Source organism: Podarcis gaigeae (genome assembly GCF_964106915.1).
Source record: "Podarcis gaigeae genome assembly, chromosome: 1".
In the NCBI taxonomy this organism is placed as follows: domain Eukaryota; kingdom Metazoa; phylum Chordata; class Lepidosauria; order Squamata; family Lacertidae; genus Podarcis; species Podarcis gaigeae.
Genome location: NC_139678.1, coordinates 118,529,090 through 118,552,277, shown reverse-complemented (window position 1 = coordinate 118,552,277; position 23,188 = coordinate 118,529,090). Strand labels below are relative to the sequence as shown.

Genomic DNA, 23,188 nt, shown 5'->3' with positions numbered 1-23,188 from the left:
TGGCAGACGCTTTTGGGTGTGCTGCGCTCTAGTCCATTACACCAAGTGCTAGAAAATGGGTCTAGGGGGAATCTTCTGTCTTGCTCTGCCTGCCTGCCCTCTAGCATCATAGAATCGTACAGCTGGATGGAATCTTAGCTATAAAGCATCCATGACAGATGGCCGTCCAACCTCTGCTTAAAACCCTCCAAGGAAGGAGAGTCCACAACCTCCCGATGGAGATCTTTCCATTGGCAATGGTAGCGATTTCTTGCAGTCTGAGGAAGAGAGGACAGTGGGGAGAAGAGTCTCATCGTGCTTTGAGGGGAAAACAGATGGCCAGTTTTAATAAGAGCTGATTATTTTTTTTCTTGAACCAAAGCCAGTTTTTCTGTCAACGCTAATTGGTCACCATTGTCTATAGCAGCACCAAGGCGGCGATTAGCTTGCTTCAAAGAACAGCCAGACATCTTAAGGGTGGCTTTCATATTCCTTTCCGTTGCGTATAGTACCCCTAAATTGGCTCATGTAATTGAATTATATATTCTGTGCAGGGATGATTACTTTGCGAAGAAGAACGACGAGAAAAAAAGGAACAGATTGGAAGCGAAAGCAAAGGCCAAGCAGTAAGCGGAGACTTTTTAACCTTGCAATTATCATCTCCTCTTTGTTTGCCAGCAGTGCACTCTGCTAAACTTCACAACGCTTTCCCTTTTTCTTTTCTTTTTTTGTCGCAGGGAGAAAGAGGAGAAACAGAAGCAAGCGGAAGATGCAGAAATGGTACATGCCCCTTGATTTCACTGACAAAACTGTGTAATCCACAGTGCCTCTGTTTCCCCTATGTAATTTAGAAGGATATGGTGGAAGAATAAAGAATTGAAAAGCAATTAGCTAAGACCAGCTTGAGTCTTCTCTCCTGGACCTGATAAGAACAATAAAACAGGAAATTTTCACCTTGGTTATCCAAAACACATGACACTGTTTAGTAATTAAAGGTAAAGGAACCCCTGACCATTAGGTCCAGTCGTGGCCGACTCTGGGGTTGCGGCGCTCATCTCGCTTTATTGGCTGAGGGAGCCGGCATACAGCTTCTGAGTCATGTGGCCAGCATGACTAAGCCGCTTCTGGCGAACCAGAGCAGCACATGGAAATGCCATTTACCTTCCCGCCAGAGTGGTGCCTATTTATCTACTTGCACTTTGATGTGCTTTCGAACTGCTAGGTTGCCAGGAGCAGGGACCGAGAAATGGGAGCTCACCCCGTACGCACTTGATTTCTTACACATACTGGGACTGAGCCAGTAGTCGGCCCCAACATCCGTTTTCAGTGCGAAGGCTCAATCCTAGAGCATATGAAGTAAGTAAGTAGGAAATGCCCCTGAGCAGGTTCAGAGTGCATTTTCCCCCCAGATATGAGTAACTGGCCGTGGACTGGCACTAGCTGTAAGGAGGGTTTGCACAGGAACCTGAACCTTGACAACATTTCTTCTGCTGATAATTCCCCGTACGGGACAGCTGCATATTCCTGCATTGCAGAGGGTTGGACTAGATGATCCTCAGGGTCCCTTCCAACAATACAATTCTTTGATTCTTCTAGAAATTAACTCCTGAGTGCCTCATTTATAAGGGCTGTTTGCCTAGTGCTGCTGGAGGTATAGGAGACCTAGAAAGCAGTTCTGCTCCTTTTTATGTCATTAGGTCGGCCTTGTATTTAACACCTTGAGGGGTAGACAAAAATCACCTGGAATTTCATTCCGACAAAGGAGCTGGCTGGAGGAGGAGGGGCCTTCTCTTCCAGTCCACTTGGTAGAAGGGTTTATTTAAAAAGCTAGTCAGCATGCTAGTCACAAACCTTTCATGCTAGTCGCAAACTTAATTAGCCAAGGCTACATTTAGGCCATACAGTGGAAAAGGCTGTTCTGACCCAGATGGGAGAGAATTGTCATGAAAAGGTTTGTAAGTGTTGTGTGGGTAAGGCTAAAGGCAACAGTACTGTTTGTTTTTTTGCTTCTTCCAAAATAAGTCTTTCGGAGACTTAAAACTCAATTGCCAAAGTCTGTCTGGGGTTGTAATACCCCCTTTTAGGGGATAATACTTTTTATTAATTTTCAATTGCAATCCAGTAATAGCCTCATTATAACAATGCCAAATTATAATACAGTGAATAATAACAATCATTGAGATGCCAAATTATACAATTTAGGTGGCCCTCCACGTGCTAGAATTGATGGTTTAGTGATTTACTTTGTTTCTGCGCTCCAGAATCTTACAAATTTCAATTACGCTCCATTCAGACTGGAGTGTAATACTCCTCCTCATACCAGTGTCCTGTGCTAAAGTAGTTTTCCTGGAAGAAGCAGGGCACCCCCTCCCCATTCCAGATTTTATGTGATCATGGGTACCTTTGTGTACATGGGTTGGGGGAGGGAGATGAGCAATGCCAAATAAATTCACATTCTTGAAGTTGTGGTTGCAAGACTTTGAGCATATTGGTTTTGTGTTGGTTCCACTATATACTGCAGGAAGGTGTGATCCAGGGTATTCTTGTCTTAACCGAGGTAGATCGCTGGAGCATGCTTGGGAATCTGAACCTTATAGTAAAGCAGCACATAGCTGGATGCATGCAACTCAAAATGCGACGGCTATTACGAGCCACCAGCAGCACTATGCAGCCAACAGCACTGAAGGAATGTCCCACTTTAGGCATTCTCTTTCATGACATCATAATCACACGGAAATGGGTGGAGGGGAATGGGTCCTCCCAAAGTGTGGACGGGGGGGTGCAGGGCCATGGATCCAGCTGAGAAGTGTGGAAGTACAGTGGTGTGGCCCCCACCCTTCCTCCTTGTGATTATGGTAGCTATTTTAACAGTCAGAAACTTGGGAACTCGCTAATGGTCTTATCTACAAGCTTGATCCCCCCCCCCAACCTTGGAACGGTCCAAGTTTGTGTACATCTCATCGCCCAAGTGCTGGGAAGCTTAAAAACCCATCTCTTGCTTGAAGTCTTGTTCAATCATGCGGGGTATAAATGTCTGTCCTGTCTAATGGAATCTTTTCCCTCCCCTTTTGTAAATGAAAGAAATCTCTGGAGGAGAAGCAAGGCTGCTTGCTGAAGTTCTTTGGAGACCTGGAAGATCAGACTTGCCGAGAAGACCTCCATGCCCTTTTCTCTGGCCATGGCGAAATTAAATGGATAGACTTTGTCAGAGGTGCCAAAGAGGTCAGACCCAGGGCGTTGCTGCATCTGTCGAAATGTTAACGACAAAATGGGGCGATGTTTTCAGGTTTTGCTGCACTCGCTGCCCGATACGAAGGTGGTTTTCTTCGAAACGTATACATCAGGGATGTCCAACTCCCCAGAGACTGCGATCTACTCACAGAATAAAAATCTGGCAGTGATCTACCCCTTCAGGTCAAAGTGGAGCTTTTCTTAGGGAGGAAAGACAAAGTTGTGGAGCTTTTTTTAAGATGGGGAGGTAAAAAATTGTTGAGCTTTCTTTAGGGGAGAAAGGAAAAAGTCGCTCACCGAAAGATTGCTCAGGAAACAATCAGCCTCACAGCGAAAACTCCATCTTGCGTTTTAGCGATCATGTGCAAATGAAGGACGGGGAGAGGCCAGATTCTCTTTTTCTCCAGCAAAGGGGGGAAAGCCAGCGATCAACCGCAATCGATCAGTAGATCGCAGTTGACCTGTTGGACATCCCTGGTATATACAATCTATTACTGAAAATCAGAATGGAAAACTTGGCAGAAGCATTTGATTCCTCCTATCCAAGGCGCACTCATAAAAACAGGGAGCATAAATTTCATTCTTGCTTGCGAGACAGAATGCTGTGATTGCTTCACTTTATTCTTCTAAGCAGCAAATTAATAGGTAGAGGTAAAACTTTGCATTGTGGTGAATAACTTTAACAATGGGTCTCAAACCTAGGAGACCTGTGGCCTGCCTTAAAATGTTCTGCACTCCCTCTAGCCCCAGCTGGTGGTCGCAAGTGATGGAGGTTGTAGTCCGAACAGCACCTAAAGCGTGTCTGCTTTTCCCATCCTTGCCTTAAACAAATTGGGTGGTATTTCAGCTAAGAGTACACCCATTGAAATTAATGAGCATGACAAAGTTAGGTCCATACATTTCAATGGTTCAACTCTTGAGTAATACCTCCCATGGATTTGCCACACCAGCGATGTCCCAGGAGCCAGAGCTAGTATAAAACACCCCAGGAAATTCTGGCAGCTATTAGCTGAAGGAGCCACAGCTAGCTTGGGGAGGACTGCTTTATGCTCACAATCTACTGGAACTGGTTGATTCCCCTCTGTAGTCTGCTGTAGCATCTTCTCCTGGGAAAGAGAGAATAGCTAAAGGGCAGAGTTGTGGGTAGTGACCCGTGTGCTGCTTTAGGAACATAGAAAGCAGTATTGTCTATATTGACCGGTAGCAGTTATCTGGGATTTCAGACAGAAATTTCTCCCAGCCCTAGTTGGAGATGGCAGGGATTAAACCTGGGACCTTCTGTGGGCAAAATTGATGCTCTGGCACTGAGCCACTGTTCTTCGGGTCATAAGGTTGTCCTGTCCAACTTAGGCCTCAAATGGAAAGAACAACAACTAATGCCAGTACAGTCGTACCTCGCAAGACGAAATTAATTCGTTCTGCAAGTTTTTTCGTCTTGCGAAGCACGGATTCCCTGGGTATAAACGGTTTTAAGAAAAAGGAAACAAACTCGCAAGACGTTTTCGTCTTGCGAAGCAAGCCCATAGGGAAATTTGTCTTGCGAAGCAACTCAAAAAACGAAAAACTCTTTCGTCTTGCGAGTTTTTCGTCTTACGAGGCATTCGTCTTGCGAGGTACCACTGTATAGTCGTACCTTGGAAGCCAAGCACCTTTGAACTCGAACGTTCCGGCTCCCAAAGGATCGAAAACCAGAAGTGATTGTTCCGGTTTTCGGAGGCCAAATGTCCGGCACGACTTCTGATTGGCTGCAGGAAACTCCTGCAGCCGATCGGAAGCCATGCCTTGGTTTTCGAACTGTTCTGGGAGTCAAACGGACTCCTGGAACAGATTAAATTAAAAAACCAAGGTACGACTGTGGTACCTCTGGTTTTGTACTTAATTCGTTCCAGAGGTCCATTCTTAACCTGAAACCATTTTTAACCTGAGGTACCACTTTAGCTAATGGGGCCTGCTGCACCGCCAGCGTGCAATTTCAGTTCTCATCCTGAGGTAAAGTTCTTAACCCGAGGTACTACTTCCGTGTTAGCAGAGTTTGTAACCTGAAGTGTTTGTAACCCAAGGCACCACTGTAGTGGCTTATCTCAGTTGTTCACAATAATAAACACATGCTTTTTCATAAAAGCACTAGTTTTACACCAAGTGCATAATGACTTCCAGATATGGAGACACCGATGAGCAACATATAAAACAGAGTAAAACTGTAATGTAATAATTATATAAGCACCTAATACCACTTAACCTCTGTCCGAGTTGTATTACATGTGGCCAATACAGACCTAATACCGCAAATACCGCTTGTGTTTGTGCACACCTATACGATGTCAGGATTTATTTGTATAGTTGTTCAAGGCTTTGAACTTTTTAAAAGAGCTATCGTCTTGTATCTGTGCACTGTGTTCATGCCACACCCCAGTAGAACCATTCTTGCGTCGGCTACTACGTGCATGCACCTGTTAAATGCCACCACATGCCCCAATATCTGTGAGCTATTGTGATAGACGAATCCACATGTGGTGTGAATTTGATGCTTTTCTGAAGTTCATGACATGCCAGCGACGCTGCTGCAGTGCTAAAAACGAAGTAGGAGTACTTAACAGTGGCCGCCTTAAGAGGACTCAAGAGGAGTGATCAGTTATGTTCCTGGGCAACTGGTGTCAAATACAGTCATACCTCATGTTATGGCCACTTCAGGTTACATGTTTTTGGGTTGTGGACCACGAGAAACCCGGAAGTACCGGAACAGGTTACTTTCGGGTTTCACCGCATGTGCAGAAGTGCCAAATCGCACCTGTGAAGACGCGGTGCTTCAGGATGCGAACGCTGCAGGTTGCAGACGTGCCTCCCTCACAGATCACATCTGTAACCCGAGATTCCACTGTAGACTGTTCCAACAAACCTAGTTTAGGCCGAGGCCTCGTGGGAGTGCTTCGCCTGCATGATCCTTACCACTGCATCCGTTACGACTCGGCGGCAAATTTTAGCTATCGAACCGCCACTTTGGCCGTCTCTTCTGACCGCAGGGAAGCCATAGAAAGAAAATGTCTGAGCGAACGGTTGCGTATTGAGATAACCACCTTGCGTTTCTGCACACAGGGAACCATCCTGTTCAAGAGCAGCGCCAAAGAAGCGCTGGATAAAGCCCAGGCGGCAAATGACGGGAGCCTGCAGCTGCGAGGCAGAGAGGTGACGTGGGACGTGTTAGAAGGAGACGTGGCGAGGGAAGCGCTCAAGAAAATCATGGAGGGGCAGCAAGAACTGTTGAACAAAAAGAAAGGAAAAGGTGACGTTTTGCCTTGATTTTGTCTTCTTCTTTTCATTTAGTTTACCTTCTTGGAAGCCTTATTATGCAGATAGCCGGTGTTGAGCAAAGCAGTGGGCTGCTCTTCTCAAGTAGGGTCCCAGTCTTGGGATCGGCAGCAGAAACCTTTCTGGACCCACAGAAGCCATATAAAGACACAAAGATGAGTCTGGCTGGATCAGACCAGGGAGCTATCTTGTCCAGAAATGGTTTAATGCAGCGGTGGACCAGATGCCTTTGGAAAACCTGCAAGCCAGACATGAGGGGCTGTCCAGTGCTGGAATAGCTCAGTTGGTAGAGCATGACTCTCTTGATCTCAGGGTTGTGTGTTTGAGCAAAGCATGTTAGGCAAAGCATACCTGCATCGCAAGGGGTTGGGCTAGGTGACTCTTGTGGTCCCGATTCTAGGAATGCTGGAAGAGCAGCAGTGGGGGCAGGGCTTTGGAGGGGACTGCAAAACTAGTGGTGAACTGGACTGTGCAGCAGAGGGGAAAGCCTATGAAATAAGATCATGCTGGGGCAGTGAGAGCGTGCTGGGGTTGTAATCCGAATTCTGCAACTGATTCGCACACCTCATCGCTCGTTGTTGGATGGGCAGACCAACTCTCAGCACCGTGCGTGGAGGGGATGCACGAGTTGTGCCGGCGGGGTTTGCTCTATGAAGGCTCCCCCGCACATACCGGCAAAATGCTAGGGGAGCGTTGCACGTGGGTATGCTTTGCAGAAGGGTCCAGGGTTCAAGTTCCGAGCAGGGCAGGGCAAAAGTGGAAAACCGCTGCCTGTCAACGTTTGGCTTAGATAGTTGAGGTTGCAGTTTTCTTATCCTCTTGAGATGCGTTGCGGGAAGCCCCTAAAGCTGAATATTAAACGGCCTAAGACGTGCCTATTCTTGCCTAACAGGCCGCAAAGGTAAAGGAAAAGGTGGCAAGGGACCTCAAGGTGCGCAGGACAGGAAAGTGAAATTCCAAGGCAAGAAAACGAAGTTTGAGAGTGAAGATGAAGAAGAGGGGGAAGACGAAAGTGCGACAGGTGAGCGGTTTTCTTTATTAGAACAAAATTCTGAATGCATGCATTGGGTTTAGTATCACATACTTTTAATACTGGCTGGGGGTTTTCCTGGTTCCAAATGCAGCTTCCCACTGCAGAATAAAAGGGCTAGATAAAGAATAAGCCTCAGCAACTCAAGTCTCACATACTTTCGGTTGAATGTCTTTGCAGAACGGTTTACCCGGAACAGGCAAAAATAGTGCTGTGCAATAGAGGCTCCAGCCTACCTGATCTTTCAAGGAGCCTTGACAGGGCAAGTAATAAAAAGGCAGTGTTAATCTCCACAAAAAAGCCAGGAGGCCAGTAAGATTGGTTGGCAACTCATAGTTCAATGGCAAAATACATTCCCAGCACACAGGGTTGTGTTTACCATCCAGCTTGTTCAGGCTTTTGCAGCTGGGAGGAAATGGCTGATCAATCAAAATAGGCTCAGCGGCCTCTGTTACTTCAAAATAGTCACTTTACAGCTGAATCTGTTTCACCTTGAACAGCTGCAGGTCCAAGGGGGAAATGGCTGTCTGAGGGTCGCAAGCGCTCCACGATATTGTTCCATACAAATACGTAGCGTAAGCATTTGGTGTTGTTCTGAGAGAGGCACCAAGGACGGTTGCACAAAAAGTTTCAGTAATACTTGCTTTATTGGCAGAGGTACGGATCTGGCTGTTTTATAGATCAAATACTGAGTTAACTCTTGGATGTTTTTAGGGGCGGCGAGTCCAAAGAAAAGACCACTGGAAGAGGCTGAGAAGGAAGAGCCTGCCCGCAAACAGCTAAAGACAGAAAATGGAGCTGGAGATGCAGAATAGTCCTCCAAAAAAGCATTGAGGGTTTTGCTTTAAAGAAACAAGTGATTTGTTTTCAATCATTCCTCCGTTCATCCTGTTTTCTGCAAGAGAATCTAATAAAATCGACTTCGATGTCCACCTGCAAAAAGGGGATAGAAGAGTTACACTTCAGGTTATTTCTTTGGGATTTTTTTCTTTTTTAAAAGCATACCTTTTTATAATAGCTATTAGAGTGAAATCGAACTGTGTTGTCCCTCTTAACATAAATGGGACTTCCCTTTCCTCTATTCTCCCCTTACAACCCACCCCCTGCATGCCCCCCCCAATATGCTCTGGAGGATTGGGGGCAGGGACTGTGGCCTGGATAAAAGCGTAAGTTGTTTGTTATACAATGCACCAGGAGTTGCCAACTCTTTTTGTAGGCCACACACACTAATTACAGCAGCCTTTTCTATTAGCTACAACTGAATGCTCTTTTCGAGCCTAATTTCAGCAGTGGGGAAAGGCAGGGCAGCCGTGGGTACCAGGGAAGGCTTCTGCAGGAAAATCTCTGCCCCTGGGCACCACCTCCGTAACCCCTGGGCCAAGGGGGAAAGGCTCAAGAAAACTGAACCACCTCCATTCAAAACTATGTACAAAAGTTGTATTTAGTAGATACCAAATAAACTTAACGTGCTTCAGTGTTGGAATTCAACGAATTATATTGCATTCGGTTTCAGAAGTGGAACAACAGGTGTGCCACCGTCTTGAGTTTGATGGGAAATTTGCTTGAATAAAGCAAAATGTGTACAGTTACCCGACTTGAGTGATTCGATTCTGAACTGCTTGCCAATGCTTTCGTTAAATAGCTGCCTTCGAATTTCATTTGCTTTTTCTGTTTAGCACAACACTGGGAGTTGGGTTGTGTGTGATCAACCTGGTGCCTTTGTTGGCATCCCTCAAGCAATCGGGGCACCTGTCGTTTAAGTTGCTTTTTCTTGCTTTGCCACATGGGTTTTGTTTTTGTTTTTAGATGGGGAGGGTCAAGGAAGAGGAAACTGCCATCCCCCCCCCCAACCACATAGAGCCTCTTAGAGTGCCTTTTTTTCCAAAATGGGGGAGAGAAGGAACAAGGGCCACCTTGCGTGCACAGTTATTGCTTGCCTGCCAGCAGGGAGTTGCCTAGTACTGCAGAGGGCCTTTAAAATCACATATACAGTGGTACCTCGGGTTAAGTACTTAATTCGTTTAGGAGGTCCGTTCTTAACCTGAAACACCACTCTAGCTAATGGGGCCGCCTACCGCTGCTGCGCCACCAGAGCACAATTTCTGTTCTCATCCTGAAGCAAAGTTCTTAACCCTAGGTACTATTTCTGGGTTAGCGGAGTCTGTAACCTGAAGCGTATGTAACCTGAGGTACCACTGTATATGTGAGAAAGATTGGGGGGGGGTTGCCTGTGAGAAAATAGGTGGGTGTATCCACCTTATATTATTTTTGCTTCTACTTGAATATGGTGCTTTCTATCAACAGCACTTGCGTGTGAAAAATCAATATGGTGTAATCTGGACCAGCAGGACACAGATGACTTGATGCTCTGTTAGTAAACAGAGGCTTAGTGTAATGTTTATCTGGATCTCTGCTGGCCAACACTAAGGTTGTACCACCTGCTTGTATCACCACCAGTTTGTTTAGGGGGATGTGTACCTGTACAGTGGTGCTTTGGTTCTCAAACTTAGTCCGTTCCAAAACCAAAGCGTTCCAAACCCAAGGTACGCTTTCTCATAGAAGGTAATGCAAAACAGATTAATCCGTTCCAGACTTTTAAAAACAACCCCTAAAACAGCAATTTAACATGAATTTTACTATCTTAACAAGACCACTGATCCATAAAATGAAAGCGATAATCAATGTACTGTACTATAAACTAAATACGGTAAGAAAGTATTGTAGATGATAAAAAATGTTTAGATTGGGGGCTTTTATCCATTTCCGCAGTCACACAATCAATCAGCAGCTGAACTGGGGTTCCACACAGTCACAAAAACAAATTAAATGGAAAAGCCTCAAAAACGCCAAATAAATAGCAAAAACAATTGTTCGAAAACCAGAACACTTCCCGGTTTTCGGCGTTTGAGAACCAAGGTACCACTGTATACACAATCATGTTCAAATTAGGTTTCATGTTATACGTTGGAGTTAAGTGGCTTCCAGGGCTGAGCCATTCTTAAGGTCTGCTCCCACAGAGTTGATTCTCGGGATCCTGATTTCTGTTCCCGGATCCACTTTTAGTGCCTGAACAGTTCAGTCACAGAATACACAGAGCTCTTCGCCTAAAAGGTTTTCATACGTGGTCCTAAGCGCGTGCTTCAGTTAAAACTACCAAGTTCCTATATTCACTCTGGCTCAAGAGTGATGTAATACTTGCCGATTTCTTCTTGTGAAACTTGAACGAGGCTGGTAGGTCATATCTCAGTTCTGAAAACAAAATGAGTAAACACATTAACCTGTAATGGATGGTATCAGGCAATTATGTTTCTGGGTGTAAACGGCAAAAGCATTAGGGAATAATGATGCGAAAGCAGGTTAATTGGAATAAGGAAGAAAACACAAGTTTCCATGGACTAAATGCATTTTAGATACACGGCCTGTTTTTCCAGGGCCATCAAATGCTGTATGATAAGGATTCTGGGAGAGGGAAGCAGGCATCTGAAAGAAACAAAGCCTGAGCTAGATGAATAATGCACTCGCCACAAAGGAGGACTATCTACCATCTGCTGCCCTCGAGGAAGGTTGTTGCAGGCTTGTTATGCATGCTGCATTTTTTTTTAAAAAGCATTTTGATATTTGTAATCTGTCTTACAAGGTCCGTATAGTTAAAGCTATGGTTTTCCCAGTAGCGATGTATGGAAGTGAGAGCTGGACCATAAAGAAGGCTGATCGCCGAAGAATTGATGCTTTTGAATTATGCTGCTGGAGGAGACTCTTGAGAGTCCCATGGACTGCAAGAAGATCAAACCTATCCATTCTTAAGGAAATCAGCCCTGAGTGCTCACTGGAAGGACGGATCCTGAAGCTGAGGCTCCAATACTTTGGCCACCTCATGAGAAGAGAAGACTCCCTGGAAAAGACCCTGATGTTGGGAAAGATGGAGGGCACAAGGAGAAGGGGACGACAGAGGATGAGATGGTTGGACAGTGTTCTCAAAGCTACCAGCATGAGTTTGACCAAACTGCAGGAGGCAGTGGAAGACAGGAGTGCCTGGCGTGCTCTGGTCCATGGCGTCACGAAGAGTCAGACACGACTAAACAACAACAATCTGGCTTAGAAGAATCTATCCCAGTGTTTGCCAAATGTGGGTCTCCAGGTGTTTTTGGACTACAATTCGCATCATCCCTGACCACTGGTCTTGCTAGCGAGGGATTATGGGAGTTGTAGTCCAAAAACAGCAGGCGATAAGGCAGGATATAAATTAAAATAAAATGGATATTGGAGGTCAGGGACATTAATTGTCTAAGGTTTGGATGAGGGGGGCCTACATTATCGGACAAGCAGTAAATCACTTGATCTACTTCTAAAATGCCATTTAAAAGATTTTTTAAAATTGTCTGCTCTTATTTAACCATACCTTTTTCCCTTAATAGCCAAGTTCTCAGGGCAACTCAACCGGAAAAAGCAAAAGTGGCTCCTATATCGTATGTAATCAAGTCAGCATCGTTGTAGCTCTTACAAAGTGACTTTGGAAGCAGCTCTTTTGAGTTTCATTTTTTTAGGCACTATAAGACAACCCAAATACAGTCACCTCGGTTCCCCAAAGCCTCCGTTTTGGAATGTTTTGGCTCCCGAACGCCGAAAACCCGGAAGTAAGTGATCCGGTTTTCAAACATTTTTCAGAAGCCGAACATCTGATGCGGCTTCCGCTTGAGTGCAGGAAGCTCCTGCAGCCAGTGTGATGAGAGCCAGTGTGGTGTAGTGATTAAGAGAGTGTGTGTGGTGAGAGCCAGTGTGGTGTAGTGGTTAAGAGCGGTAGTCTTGTAATCTGGGGAACCAGGTTCGAGTCTCCGCTCCTCCACATGCAGCTGCTGGGTGACCTTGGGCCAGTCACACTTCTTTGAAGTCTCTCAGCCTCACTCACCTCACAGAGTGTTTGTTGGGGAGGAAGGGAAAGGAGAATGTTAGCCGCTTTGAGACTCCTGAAGGGGAGTGAAAGGCGGGATATCAAATCCAAACTCTTCTTCAGCCAATCGGAAGCCACGCCTCAGTTGTCAAAACATTTCGAAAGCCGAACAGGTTTTTGTAACAGATTACGTTCAACAACAGAGGTTTGACTGTATTAGGCATAATCTGTGTTTTATTTTTTTTTATTAAATTCAAGTTGTTCTTCCTCCCAGCAGTCTCCCATCTAGCCCAAACCTTCAGCAAGGGGAACCATGTGCCTTTAAGGCTGATCTAAACAGTCAGCTCTTACCTGCTAAAACTTCCATTTTCACATTCCATTCATCTGCTTTCTTCTGGATATGCTAAGCAAGGAAGAAATGCAAGGTGTTTAGTGGTCACCTCGGCAATCGGCAGAAGCATGCCTGATCTTTTGAACTGACGCAACAGCTGCAATAGGACTGCTTCCATCGTGACCAAAGGATAAGAATCCTAAACACTGACTTGTAACGTAGCTGATCGTGAAATTATGTTCCAAAGTGTGATCTTTGTATCGATAGAGCTCCCATAAGTTCTGACCCACTCAGTTCCTGTAATATAGGTGGAAAGACGACAAACTTGACTGAGATGTACCTGTCGGGTCGAAGTCTTGTGCAAGGAATATACGGCCGTCCTTGCCAACTGCAATGCTGTCTTGAGAAAAGCCATATCCATGCCTAGGAAATTAAAGATGGTTGTTACGTTTCACATCGCCTATTGAATGAGCCAAAGCAAAACTTGTTTTACTGAAACAGGTAGCAATCTTGAAAGGTGCGATGACAAACATTAAATTGATTTTAAGCTTTGTCCGTCAGCATTAAGTGAAACTTGGTAATTTCTTGGAAAAAATGTTTTGTTTAATTTGGAAGCCAAATGTGTCTCTTCCAGGTTTTCAGCATTGAAAGCCTAATTAAACAGTATATTTGAATATTCAGTTTCCCTGCCCAAGAAGAGTAAATATTTTAGCTACCTGTTCCTGTCTAACATCATGCTTTTAGTTACAACCTTAAACAAATTAGTGCCTCTTTCCACAAAAGATGACAGGCCTTACTGACGAGTGGGAAGGAACAGAAGCGACGTGCCTAAACTTCAGTAAAACTTTTGCCGTTTTCAGATGACTTACTCCGCCCACCCAACCCCCCTAAAAAACAGGGAAGGTTTTGCCCCCTATTAAATAAAGGTAAAGGGACTCCTGACCATTAGGTCCAGTCGGGACCGACTCTGGGGTTGTGGTGCTCATCTCGCTTTATTGGCCGAGGGAGCCGGCATACAGCTTCCGGGTCATGTGGCCAGCAGGACTAAGCCGCTTCTGGCGAACCAGAGCAGCACACGGAAACGCCATTTACCTTCCCGTTGAAGTGGTACCTATTTATCTACTTGCACTTTGACGTGCTTTCGAACTGCTAGGTTGGCAGGAGCAGGGACCGAGCAACGGGAGCTCGCTCCGTCCCGGGGATTCAAACCGCCGACCTTCTGATCGGCAAGTCCTAGGCTCTGTGGTTTCACCCACAGCGCCACCTGCGTCCCTTTTAGATGCCCCCTATTAGATGGCTACAATATGCTGGATAAAATAGCATATGCTTGGAAATATTAACAAGCAGAACATCACAAGCATCCATCCTAAATCTAGTGCTAAATGTAGAAAGAAAGTGAACACTTTTGAAGAACAGAAGGAATTGGGTTTGCACAACCTGGGAGGAGAGCAAAACAGGATTGGTGACATGAGTCTTCCAATATATAGAAGATGCATGAGGACAAATCCTTATTAACACCACACACGCAGCCTAAAAAAATGGCACTAGACTTTAGAAATCGCCACTCTTACACAATCCAAAAGTAAGTCCTGAAAGAAATTGCCAAGAAGTGTAATTACAAAACATTTAGTTTGTAAAGCTAGTTGCTTTATCACTGGAAATAAGACTGCATCATTACCAACCTTTATTGTGCTTCGTTCCAAAGGGAGGATTCATAATGACTGTATCAAAGGTTTTTGGCATTCTGTCAGACAAAGAGCACACATTGCACTGGACCAAATCAATATTTGTCAGCTCAAATTCTTCAGCGTTCTTGCTAAATACTTCCAAGGCATCAGCATCTATGTCAAATCCTATACATAACCTGGAAAAGGGGAAAATGAAAAACAGCAATTACAGTTACAGTGGTGCCTCACAAGACGAAAATAATCTGTTCTGCGAGTCTCTTCGTCTAGCGGTTTTTTTGTCTTGCGAAGCAACCCTATTAGCGGATTAGCAGATTAGCGCTATTAGCGGCTTAGCGGCTTAGAAAAAGGGGGGGAAAGTGAAAAAAATCGCAAGACTCTCAAGACGTTTTCGTCTTGCGAAGCAAGCCCATAGGGAAATTCATCTTGCGAAGCGCTTCGAAAAATTGAAATCCCTTTCGTCTAGCGGGTTTTTCGTCTTGCGAGGCATTCGTCTTGCGGGGCACCACTGTACGAATATTTCTAGTTAGAGGTAGGTAGCCGTGCTGGTCTGCCATAGTCAAAACAAAATAAAAAAATCCCTGCAGTAGCACCTTAGAGACCAACTAAGTTTGTTATTGGTATTAGCTTTCGTGTGCATGCACACTTATCTGAAGTGGTATCTGAAGATGTGTGCATGCACACAAAAGCTCTTACCAATAACAAACTCAGTTGGTCTGTAAGGTGCTACTGGACGGATTTTTTTTTATTTTGTTTCAGTTATGAATATGTTGATGTTATTCCTGGTATAGATAAACGGTAAAGGTAAAGGACCCCTGGACAGTTAAGTCCAGTCAAAGGCAACTATGGGGTTGCGGTGCTCATCTCGCCTTCAGGCCAAGGGAACCGGCGTTTGTCCACAGTTAGTTTTCTGGGTCATGTGGCCAGCACGACTAAACCACTTCTGGCGCACAGAGGACCGTGACATGTGCCAGAGTGCACGGAAACGCCGTTTACCTTCCCGCTGCAGCGGTACCTATTTATCTACTTGCACTGGTGTGCTTTCAAACTGCTGGGTTGGCAGGAGCTGGAAGCTCACTCCGTGGCGGGGATTCAAACCACCGACCTTCTGATCAGCAAGCCCAAGAGGCTCAATGGTTTAGACCACAGCGCCACCTGCGTCCCTATTCCTGGTATATGTGTACTGTGAAAGAAGGATTGGTCTTACTTCCCCCACTTGACTAAGGGAGGAGCAAAGTGGGAAAACACATGAGCTTTGCGCACAGTCAAGTTAAACAAACCATACTCTGTGGCTCAGTGTGGCGTTTGAAGGCAGCCAGTGTATTTAGGAATACACATTATATTCAAAGCAACAAAGCATGGCTAGACTGCATCCCTACCCAGCAGTGTATCCAATTTATGCCTGCAGTTTTCAAACCAATATGGATACAAGCCATTCCTCAGCAGGTCCCAGGTTCAATCCCCAGCATCAATAGGTGGGACTGAAATGTCCCCAGTCTGCAACCCTGGAGAACCACTGCAATTCACTCTAAACAATACTGAGCTAGAAGGACCAATGGTCTCACTCAGTACAGTGGTACCTCAGTTTAAGAACAGTCTAGTTTAAGAACAATTCGGTTTACAAACTCCGCAAAACTGGAAATAGTGTCTTGGTTTGAGAACTTTACCTCGGTCTAATAATGGAATCCAAAGGGTGGACGGGCACCAGCAGTGGGAGGCCTCATTAGGGAAAGTGTGCCTTGGTTTAAGAATGGTTCTGGAACGGATTAAGTTCGTAAACCAAGGTACCACTGTATTAGGGATTTCCTAATGCACATGTATAATAGGTCCAGGTCCTTTAGTATAGGTCCATATCAGGAAGCTAGCCTTTAACGTAAAACCCTTTCTAAAAATTTACTAACTGCACTTTTATAGGTTGGTTGGCTTCATCAAGACTTTCTGGTTACACACTTTTATCATTTTTCAGAAATACATCCAGTATCGGCACCCATTATGAGAAAGCAAGAAACACATTGCTGTAAGGGACCTACCCTGCTCCCAACATGGCACTTCCAATGCTCAACACACCACAACCGCACCCAAGATCTGCAACAGTCTTGTTTTCAATATCACCAAAAGTATTGTGAATTGTATAAAGCATACATGCTAGATGACAAAAACAAAGAAATACAGGTGACAGGTTCCGGGCAAATACAAAACCATACTGTAAGGCTGGAATGAAATGCAGGCCTCTAATCTATCCCCTTTTCACCAGCTGAACAGTTTCCTATTAAGTCCAAACTCTCCCAGCCAATCAGCCAACTTTATAGTGGGCAAGGCAAGCTAAGAAGACTAAAGTAAATATATTTGCAAGACAGGTTGTAAAAAATCCAGGTGGCTCAAGCCAGTGATTAGCACAGAACAAGTCAAACAAGAACGTGTTTCTGTTCATGACCCCAAAATATGGGAATTATCTTGGCAGCATGTTTTCTTCCACTAAATTGTTTCGAACATGGACTCTTGCTTTTCAGAGGAGTGCAAGAGCATAACAAAACAGTCATAATTCAATATTCACCATCAATTAGTAAGTTAAGCTCCAGGGATACAAATTAAGCTCTTGACTTCCTTGACAGCCCCAGGAGAAAAACATGTTTTATCCACAACTTAAAGCTTGTTAATGAGAATTTTTGCTGCCCACATGACTTAAATTTAATGCTAAATATACATGATTGCTATATACATAATCCACACCATAGGTTCTAGAATGAGGCTGCTTTCTTGAATTAGCATTTGCAGAATAGATTTATAGGGTTGCATCCAAGTCACAGTAAATCCATTTAAATCAAGAAATTTAAGTTAGTCATTATTAGCTTAACCCTTTTGTTTTCAATAGGTCTCCTCTGAGTATGTTAGCCATACTGTTAAGAAATAGAAAAAATATTGAGATTTACCTGCAATATGTGGTCTTGTTGGATATTGCTCAAGCAGAAGTTTTGGATTCTCAAAATCATCAACTTGTTGAAGATTGCTCTCTAGTTCTTTAAGTTTTAACTTCTTCATGTTTAGTTTAAGCTTGAAGGGAAATTTATAATCAGATATACATAGGAATTAAACACGGATGTGGTTGTTACATGCATGTACTGGGTTCAAGAGCACAATTCCTGTTTTTCTTTAATTTGTTTTTGTCCTCTGCCACCTGTATTTATTAAAGTTTTAGGAAAGAACATAAATAATACAGCGGCAAGTCAACAGATTCAATTTGTAAAAAAAGATAAAGTGTTACCAAGCACGATAAAACAACAACTTTAATAGTTATACCCTGCCCATCTGACTAGGTTGTCCTGGCCACTCTGTGTGGCTTCCAACATATATTAAAAAAAATATAAAACATCCCGCATTTAAAAGCTTCACTATGCAGGGTTGTCTTCAAATGCCTTCCAACTTTTATTTCAATTTCTAACACTTAGTTAGAATTTTTCACTTATTCATCCGTTCAATTTATAAGCCACAATATAACAGTCCTCCAGGCACCATACAAGGTATGATGACAATGCTATAAAACAAGCTTATGAATTAAATACAGAAAACACATGACCGTAAAACCAAACAAATCACTCTTTTGAAAACTGCCAAAAGAAAGAGATGCTGCAGCGCTATGACAGTTGGAACAAAGAAGCAAAATAATGTGAAATGGTAGCACCCCACTAAAACAAAAACAAAACCCCACCCTAACAATAGAGTAAGACTTTTATTTAGGCCAATTTAAAAAGAGCACAAACTCTCAGGCTGGATGCTAATAAGGAGAGAAACAGGCAGGAGAGAAAATGGTACCAGGCCTTACAAAACTGAAGCCATCAGGCCTTCAGTATATGTGGACCAATATTTTTTAATGTGCTTCAAGAATCGTGAGACATGAGAGATCATTGAGGAAATTCTCAAAATTAGGGGGGAGAGCTCAAAATCGAGGCCCCTGATATTGGAACAACTGGCATTAGGAATTGTTTTACAATTAGGTGTTGTTATAATGAGGCTATTATTGGATTGCAATTGAAAATTTATTTATTTATTTTTAATCGAGCCCCCTTGCACGCTTACTCGGAAGTAAAGCTGCACCTGAATGAAGCCTGAACAGGATAGCAACCGTCCCAAAGGGAAAAGGAGCTTCTCTTCCAGCGCTGTATTCGTGTTCCCGAGAAGACAGTGCAAAAAGCAACAGCAGCAACGAGTTTTGGTTCTTTTTGGAAAATAAAATAATAATACTAATTTTATCATTCATATGCCGCCCATCTGACTGGGCTGCTCCCAACCAAATATTAAAAACACAATGAAACTTCAAGCATTAAAAAAAAACTCCCTGAAAAAACTTCAGATGCCTTCTAAAAGTCAAATAGTTGTTCGCAAGAATAAGCACGCGAAGTGTCTTCCAGGAAGATGCCTTTTACCTTCTTCGCTGCAGCCTCCACGCCACGAAAGATCACATTTCCGCTTTGTGCGGTTGCTTAAGGGATCCCCTGTACACAAAAGAAACAGCAGCCCCCTCGCTTTAGTTCCTCTTGCTGCTGCTGCAGGGAAAACCCGGAGCAGGAATTCGGCGCCTGCCCTGGAAGCGCGAGAAATGGGGTGGAAACTGTCACTTTCGATGCACAAGCATAGCTGTCAACTTCCAGATTTGAAAATAAGGGAACAGCAGCCCAGAAAATAAGGGATCAGCAGCTTCATCTGTCCCAGGGACAGTCTAAGGGATATCTAACTATCCGGGATAGCAGCGGGAAACGGCAGTGGAATAAGGGGATTTCCAGCAAAAAAAGGGAAGGTTGACAGCTATGTATATATTTCAAAAAGTAAAGAACCCAGGACACTGCGAAAGTTGTGGGGCTTTTTAAAAATTATTTTTTAGGAAGACCCCCCCCAAAAAAAAAACACTGCGATTTTTCTTTTGGAAATAGTTTTATTTGATTTTACAAATGAAAAATTAGTTACAATGCCTAATAAAGTTAAAGGGGCCCCTGACCATTAGGTCCAGTCTTTGACGACTCTAGGGTTGCCAAGGGAGCCGGCGTACAGCTTCTGGGTCATGTGGCCAGCATGACTAAGCTGCTTCTAGCGAACCAGAGCAGTGCACGGAAACGCCGTTTACCTTCCCACCGGAGCGCTACTTATTTATCTACTTGCACTGCGTGCTTTCGAACTGTTAGGTTGGCAGGAGCAGGGACCGAGCGGGTGGCGCTGTGGTCTAAACCACTGAGCCTTGTGGGCTTGCTGATGAGAAGGTCGGTGGTTCAAAGCCCTGCGACAGGGTGAGCTCCTGTTGCTCAGTCCCTGCTCCTGTCAACCTAACAATGCCGAATACATATCCATAAAGTGAGATTTCTCTGAATCTTGCAACTTCCCTCCATAATAATAATAATAATAATAATAATTTATTATTTATACCCCGCCCATCTGGCTGAGTTTCCCCAGCCACTCTGGGCGGCTCCCAATCAGTGTTAAAAACAGTACAGCATTACATATTAAAAACTTCCCTGAAGTGCTAATGGGTGCTATTGTCAGCATTTCCAACTGCATATTATTTCATAGTCTGAGTTTGGTATCCATATTGTCCATGATATTTGTTACATTACAAGTGAAGTTAAAACCCTGCTAATGTTTTCATCTGCTTTCAATCAACTTGCCTAAGATCCAGGACAAAGCACCACCTTTTGGAAATTCAAACCGGACGTCAATTCCGCCTTTGAAATCCAGTTCATCTCTGGGAAAATCCGGACATATGGCGGTCCTACACCAGGGAGAAGCGGTTTTGGGAACGAGATTGATTCAGCACAGTTGGCTTCCCTTCTGCCTAAAAGCCCCATTGGATCAGAGTGGTGGATCCACCCAGTCATGCGCAGATTTTTAAGCGATTGCAAACCCACTTAAAGCCCAGGATTCAAACATGCTAACTTCAGTACAGATGGCAGCTGTTAACTATTGCATTTAATGTAAGCCGCTTATGTAAGATGTTACGTGTTAAGTTGTGGGTGAACATATCAGACGACACAGCGATTCTTCAAACAGCTCTTGTCTATTCACAGGCCAGAAGTAAACTGAACTGAAGGGTTCAGCCAGCCTTCTTATATAGAGCTTCACTACAACGCAACTGTAACAACTTTCTGTAACTATCCAATCAGTGAACGTCACTTTCAAGCCCTTATTTGCATATGTGGACCTGAATGAAAACTATCAACAGTATCCCCCTGCTGGCCCAGGGTGAGAACTTCAGTACATAACATTACAGGGAAGCAGCATACAATTCTCAGCCAAATAAGCTGCTTTCAGAAACCCAACGCCCGCCAGTATTACAAGCCAATCCATGCCTACTCAGAAGCGAGCCCCGTTGTGTTAAGTAGGATTTACTCCCAACTTGGTGTAGCTTTTGGGGAGCTATCTGGGATTAAAGGGCAGCCAGTGTCCAATTAAACCCTGTGGCGGCCCCTAGGTAGTCAAAATCTCAGTGCCCCCCAGCAAATGATCTCCTAATACTTGACTGTAATTTTCTTTCAAGATCATTATTTTGATTTGTTGTTGCAGGGTCCCTAAAAGGTGTAGGGTCGGCCCCTAGGCCTACTCTGCCTATTTGGTAATCAGGCACTGAGGACACCCAGGCGCATTGATTCAAAACTTTCTGTGGCTTTTGCATATTTGCAACCATTTGTTTCACCACTTTTTGTGCTGAGCCTTCTGTACCACTGCCTGCGGCGACAGAGGTTAACAGAGTGCTATCAGGAGTGGGGTGCATCCAAGGCAACAGTACATACGGTGGAATACCCTTCCTTGATTATTTTCCTTCAAGAACAAATCATATTATTTTAATCCGTTGTTGTGGGGCCCCTAAAAGGCATGGGACACATAGGCCGGTGTCTACTCCATGGGGATAGCCAGGATTTTTGTTGACCGGGGGACAGAACCTCAGATTTGATTTTTACTAATTTTGGGGAGGGGGCAGCAACCCTCTCTGCCCATGGCCTATTCTACCTTTCTGGTCATCTAGCACTGCTTCCAAATCTAGTAGGTGCCTGAAGTGAAGGACTATCGGTCAAAAAACGTCATCAACCTTCCTTATGCATGGCTCAAGGGCCGTTCGTGTGAATGCCACCACACGGTTGTTCCCCAGGGGTGCCCAAACCTTTGTAAAAGAGGGCCAGATTTTATAAACTGAACATGCGTGAAAGCTGATCTTAGTTGCTGAGGACTGAAGTTGTTGAGCTTTTTTTACAATTTTACCCCAAAGTTGTTGAGCTTTCTTTAGAATTGAAGTTGTTGAAATGAAATAAACTGCCACAGGGGCCGGATTAGGCCCTCGAAACAGACTTTGGACATGCTTGCTTTAAGACCAAGCCTTGGTCTCCAACTGCGTTTGAACTACAACTCCCATCTTCCCTAGTTAGCAGGACCAGTGGTCAGGAATGATGGGAATTGTAGTCCAAAAAACCCAAAAAAACAGCTGTGGTAACCCAAGTTTGGGGAACAGTACTTGGCGGGTTGTTGCTTTTATTTTGATTTTACATTTTGTGGCTTTATATCTTGATTTTGTTCTGTCAACTGCCCTGAGACCTCTGGGCATAGGGCGGTATAGAACAACAACAACAATACAAAAACAACCCAACCCAGAGGAGCCAACTTGAATAGAATATTGTGGGGTGGGTCAGGTAAACCTCACCTCACATGACCGATCACCTGATGCGGTGCAAAATGCCCATTAACTTTGGCCTCAAATGTTTTATGGAAAGTGGGGTATCCCTTCGGCCCCTAGGAGTTGGCTCCTATGCCTCTAGCTAAAGAGTTGGGTCGGGCCTCCGTGACGCGCGTCTCGCTTCTTGAGTGGACACTTTGGCCGAAACGCGCCGCTTGGCTCGCCGTGTGTCGTGTGAACGCCGCGAGCGCTTTGCGTTTCGCGCGTGTTAGCAGGCGCACCAACCCGCCCTGTACACACGTACATATAGAAACACGCAGGTTCCTCGGAGGCTGCACACCGGAGGGGGCGGGTGTGTGTACAGTAACATCAGGGCGGGGAGGCGCCGCCAGGAGCCAGCCGTGGCAGAAGGAGGAGGCGGCGGCGGCGGCGGCGGCGGCGGGTCGAGCCGAGGAGGCGGCCTGAGGCGGGCGGGCGGGCAGGGCGCCGGCTTTCCCGGCTATCGCGAGAGGCGGCGAAGGGAGGGGAAAGCGGAGCCGCGAGGGCCGCGAGCGAAGGAGCCCGGCGGCCGGAGCTGCGTCGCCGCGGTTGCTGAGGGGGGAGAGAAGGCCGCTGCCGCCGTCATGGCGGGCGCCGCCGGGGGCTCGAGCGCCCAGGAGAAGCGGGCCACGGCGTCGCGCCTCAAAGCGGCCCTCAGCCTGAGCGCGGACGAGAGCGAGGCCGCGGCGGGCGAGCTGCGGGCGCTGCTGGAGACGGTGCTGAGCCCGCCGAGCGGCGGCGCCGTCGGAGGAAGCGGCGAGTCGGTGTCGGAGGCGCTGGCGTGGTGCCGCTGCCTGCTGGCGGGCGGCGAGCCGTGGGACAGCTTCGTGCAGGCGGTGCGGGCCTACGACCCGGCCACGCTGTGCGGCCTGGTGTGGACCGCCAACTTCGTGGCCTACCGGTGCCGGACGTGCGGCATCTCGCCTTGCATGAGCCTCTGCGCCGAGTGCTTCCACCAAGGCGAGCACGCCGGACACGACTACAACATGTTCCGCAGCCAGGCCGGCGGAGCCTGCGACTGCGGCGACGGCAACGTCATGCGGGAGGCCGG

The 23,188-nt window shown here is 45.5% G+C and overlaps 3 protein-coding genes across 6 annotated transcripts in view; 2 read left to right on the top strand and 1 right to left on the bottom strand.

The window, feature by feature from the left end:
• Positions 1-9,135, top strand: part of SSB (small RNA binding exonuclease protection factor La) — a 20,883-nt gene extending 11,748 nt beyond the window's left edge. Inside the window, exons 7-12 of the mRNA XM_083712247.1 lie at positions 534-605; positions 717-759; positions 3,061-3,201; positions 6,304-6,490; positions 7,409-7,537; positions 8,261-9,135. Of these exons, the coding sequence (XP_083568373.1) occupies positions 534-605; positions 717-759; positions 3,061-3,201; positions 6,304-6,490; positions 7,409-7,537; positions 8,261-8,361 (673 nt within the window). The 3' untranslated portion in view covers positions 8,362-9,135. The remainder of the gene's footprint in view (positions 1-533; positions 606-716; positions 760-3,060; positions 3,202-6,303; positions 6,491-7,408; positions 7,538-8,260) is intronic.
• On the bottom strand, positions 7,533-23,136 carry METTL5 (methyltransferase 5, N6-adenosine). Its single transcript, XM_083714669.1, is given in 9 exon segments — positions 7,533-8,436; positions 8,438-8,479; positions 10,746-10,795; positions 12,786-12,837; positions 13,106-13,188; positions 14,448-14,629; positions 16,481-16,595; positions 17,381-17,501; positions 23,037-23,136. Coding segments are annotated over 8 exon segments (744 nt in total). The 5' UTR covers positions 17,490-17,501; positions 23,037-23,136; the 3' UTR covers positions 7,533-8,325.
• UBR3 (ubiquitin protein ligase E3 component n-recognin 3) overlaps positions 22,495-23,188 on the top strand; it is a 93,565-nt gene continuing 92,871 nt past the window's right edge. For 2 of the 4 annotated variants that reach the window (XM_083703578.1, XM_083703577.1), the window contains exon 1: positions 22,549-23,188. In XM_083703578.1, the coding sequence (XP_083559704.1) occupies positions 22,722-23,188 (467 nt within the window). In that variant the 5' untranslated portion in view covers positions 22,549-22,721. The other 2 variants (XM_083703580.1, XM_083703579.1) reach the window with 2 other exon arrangements.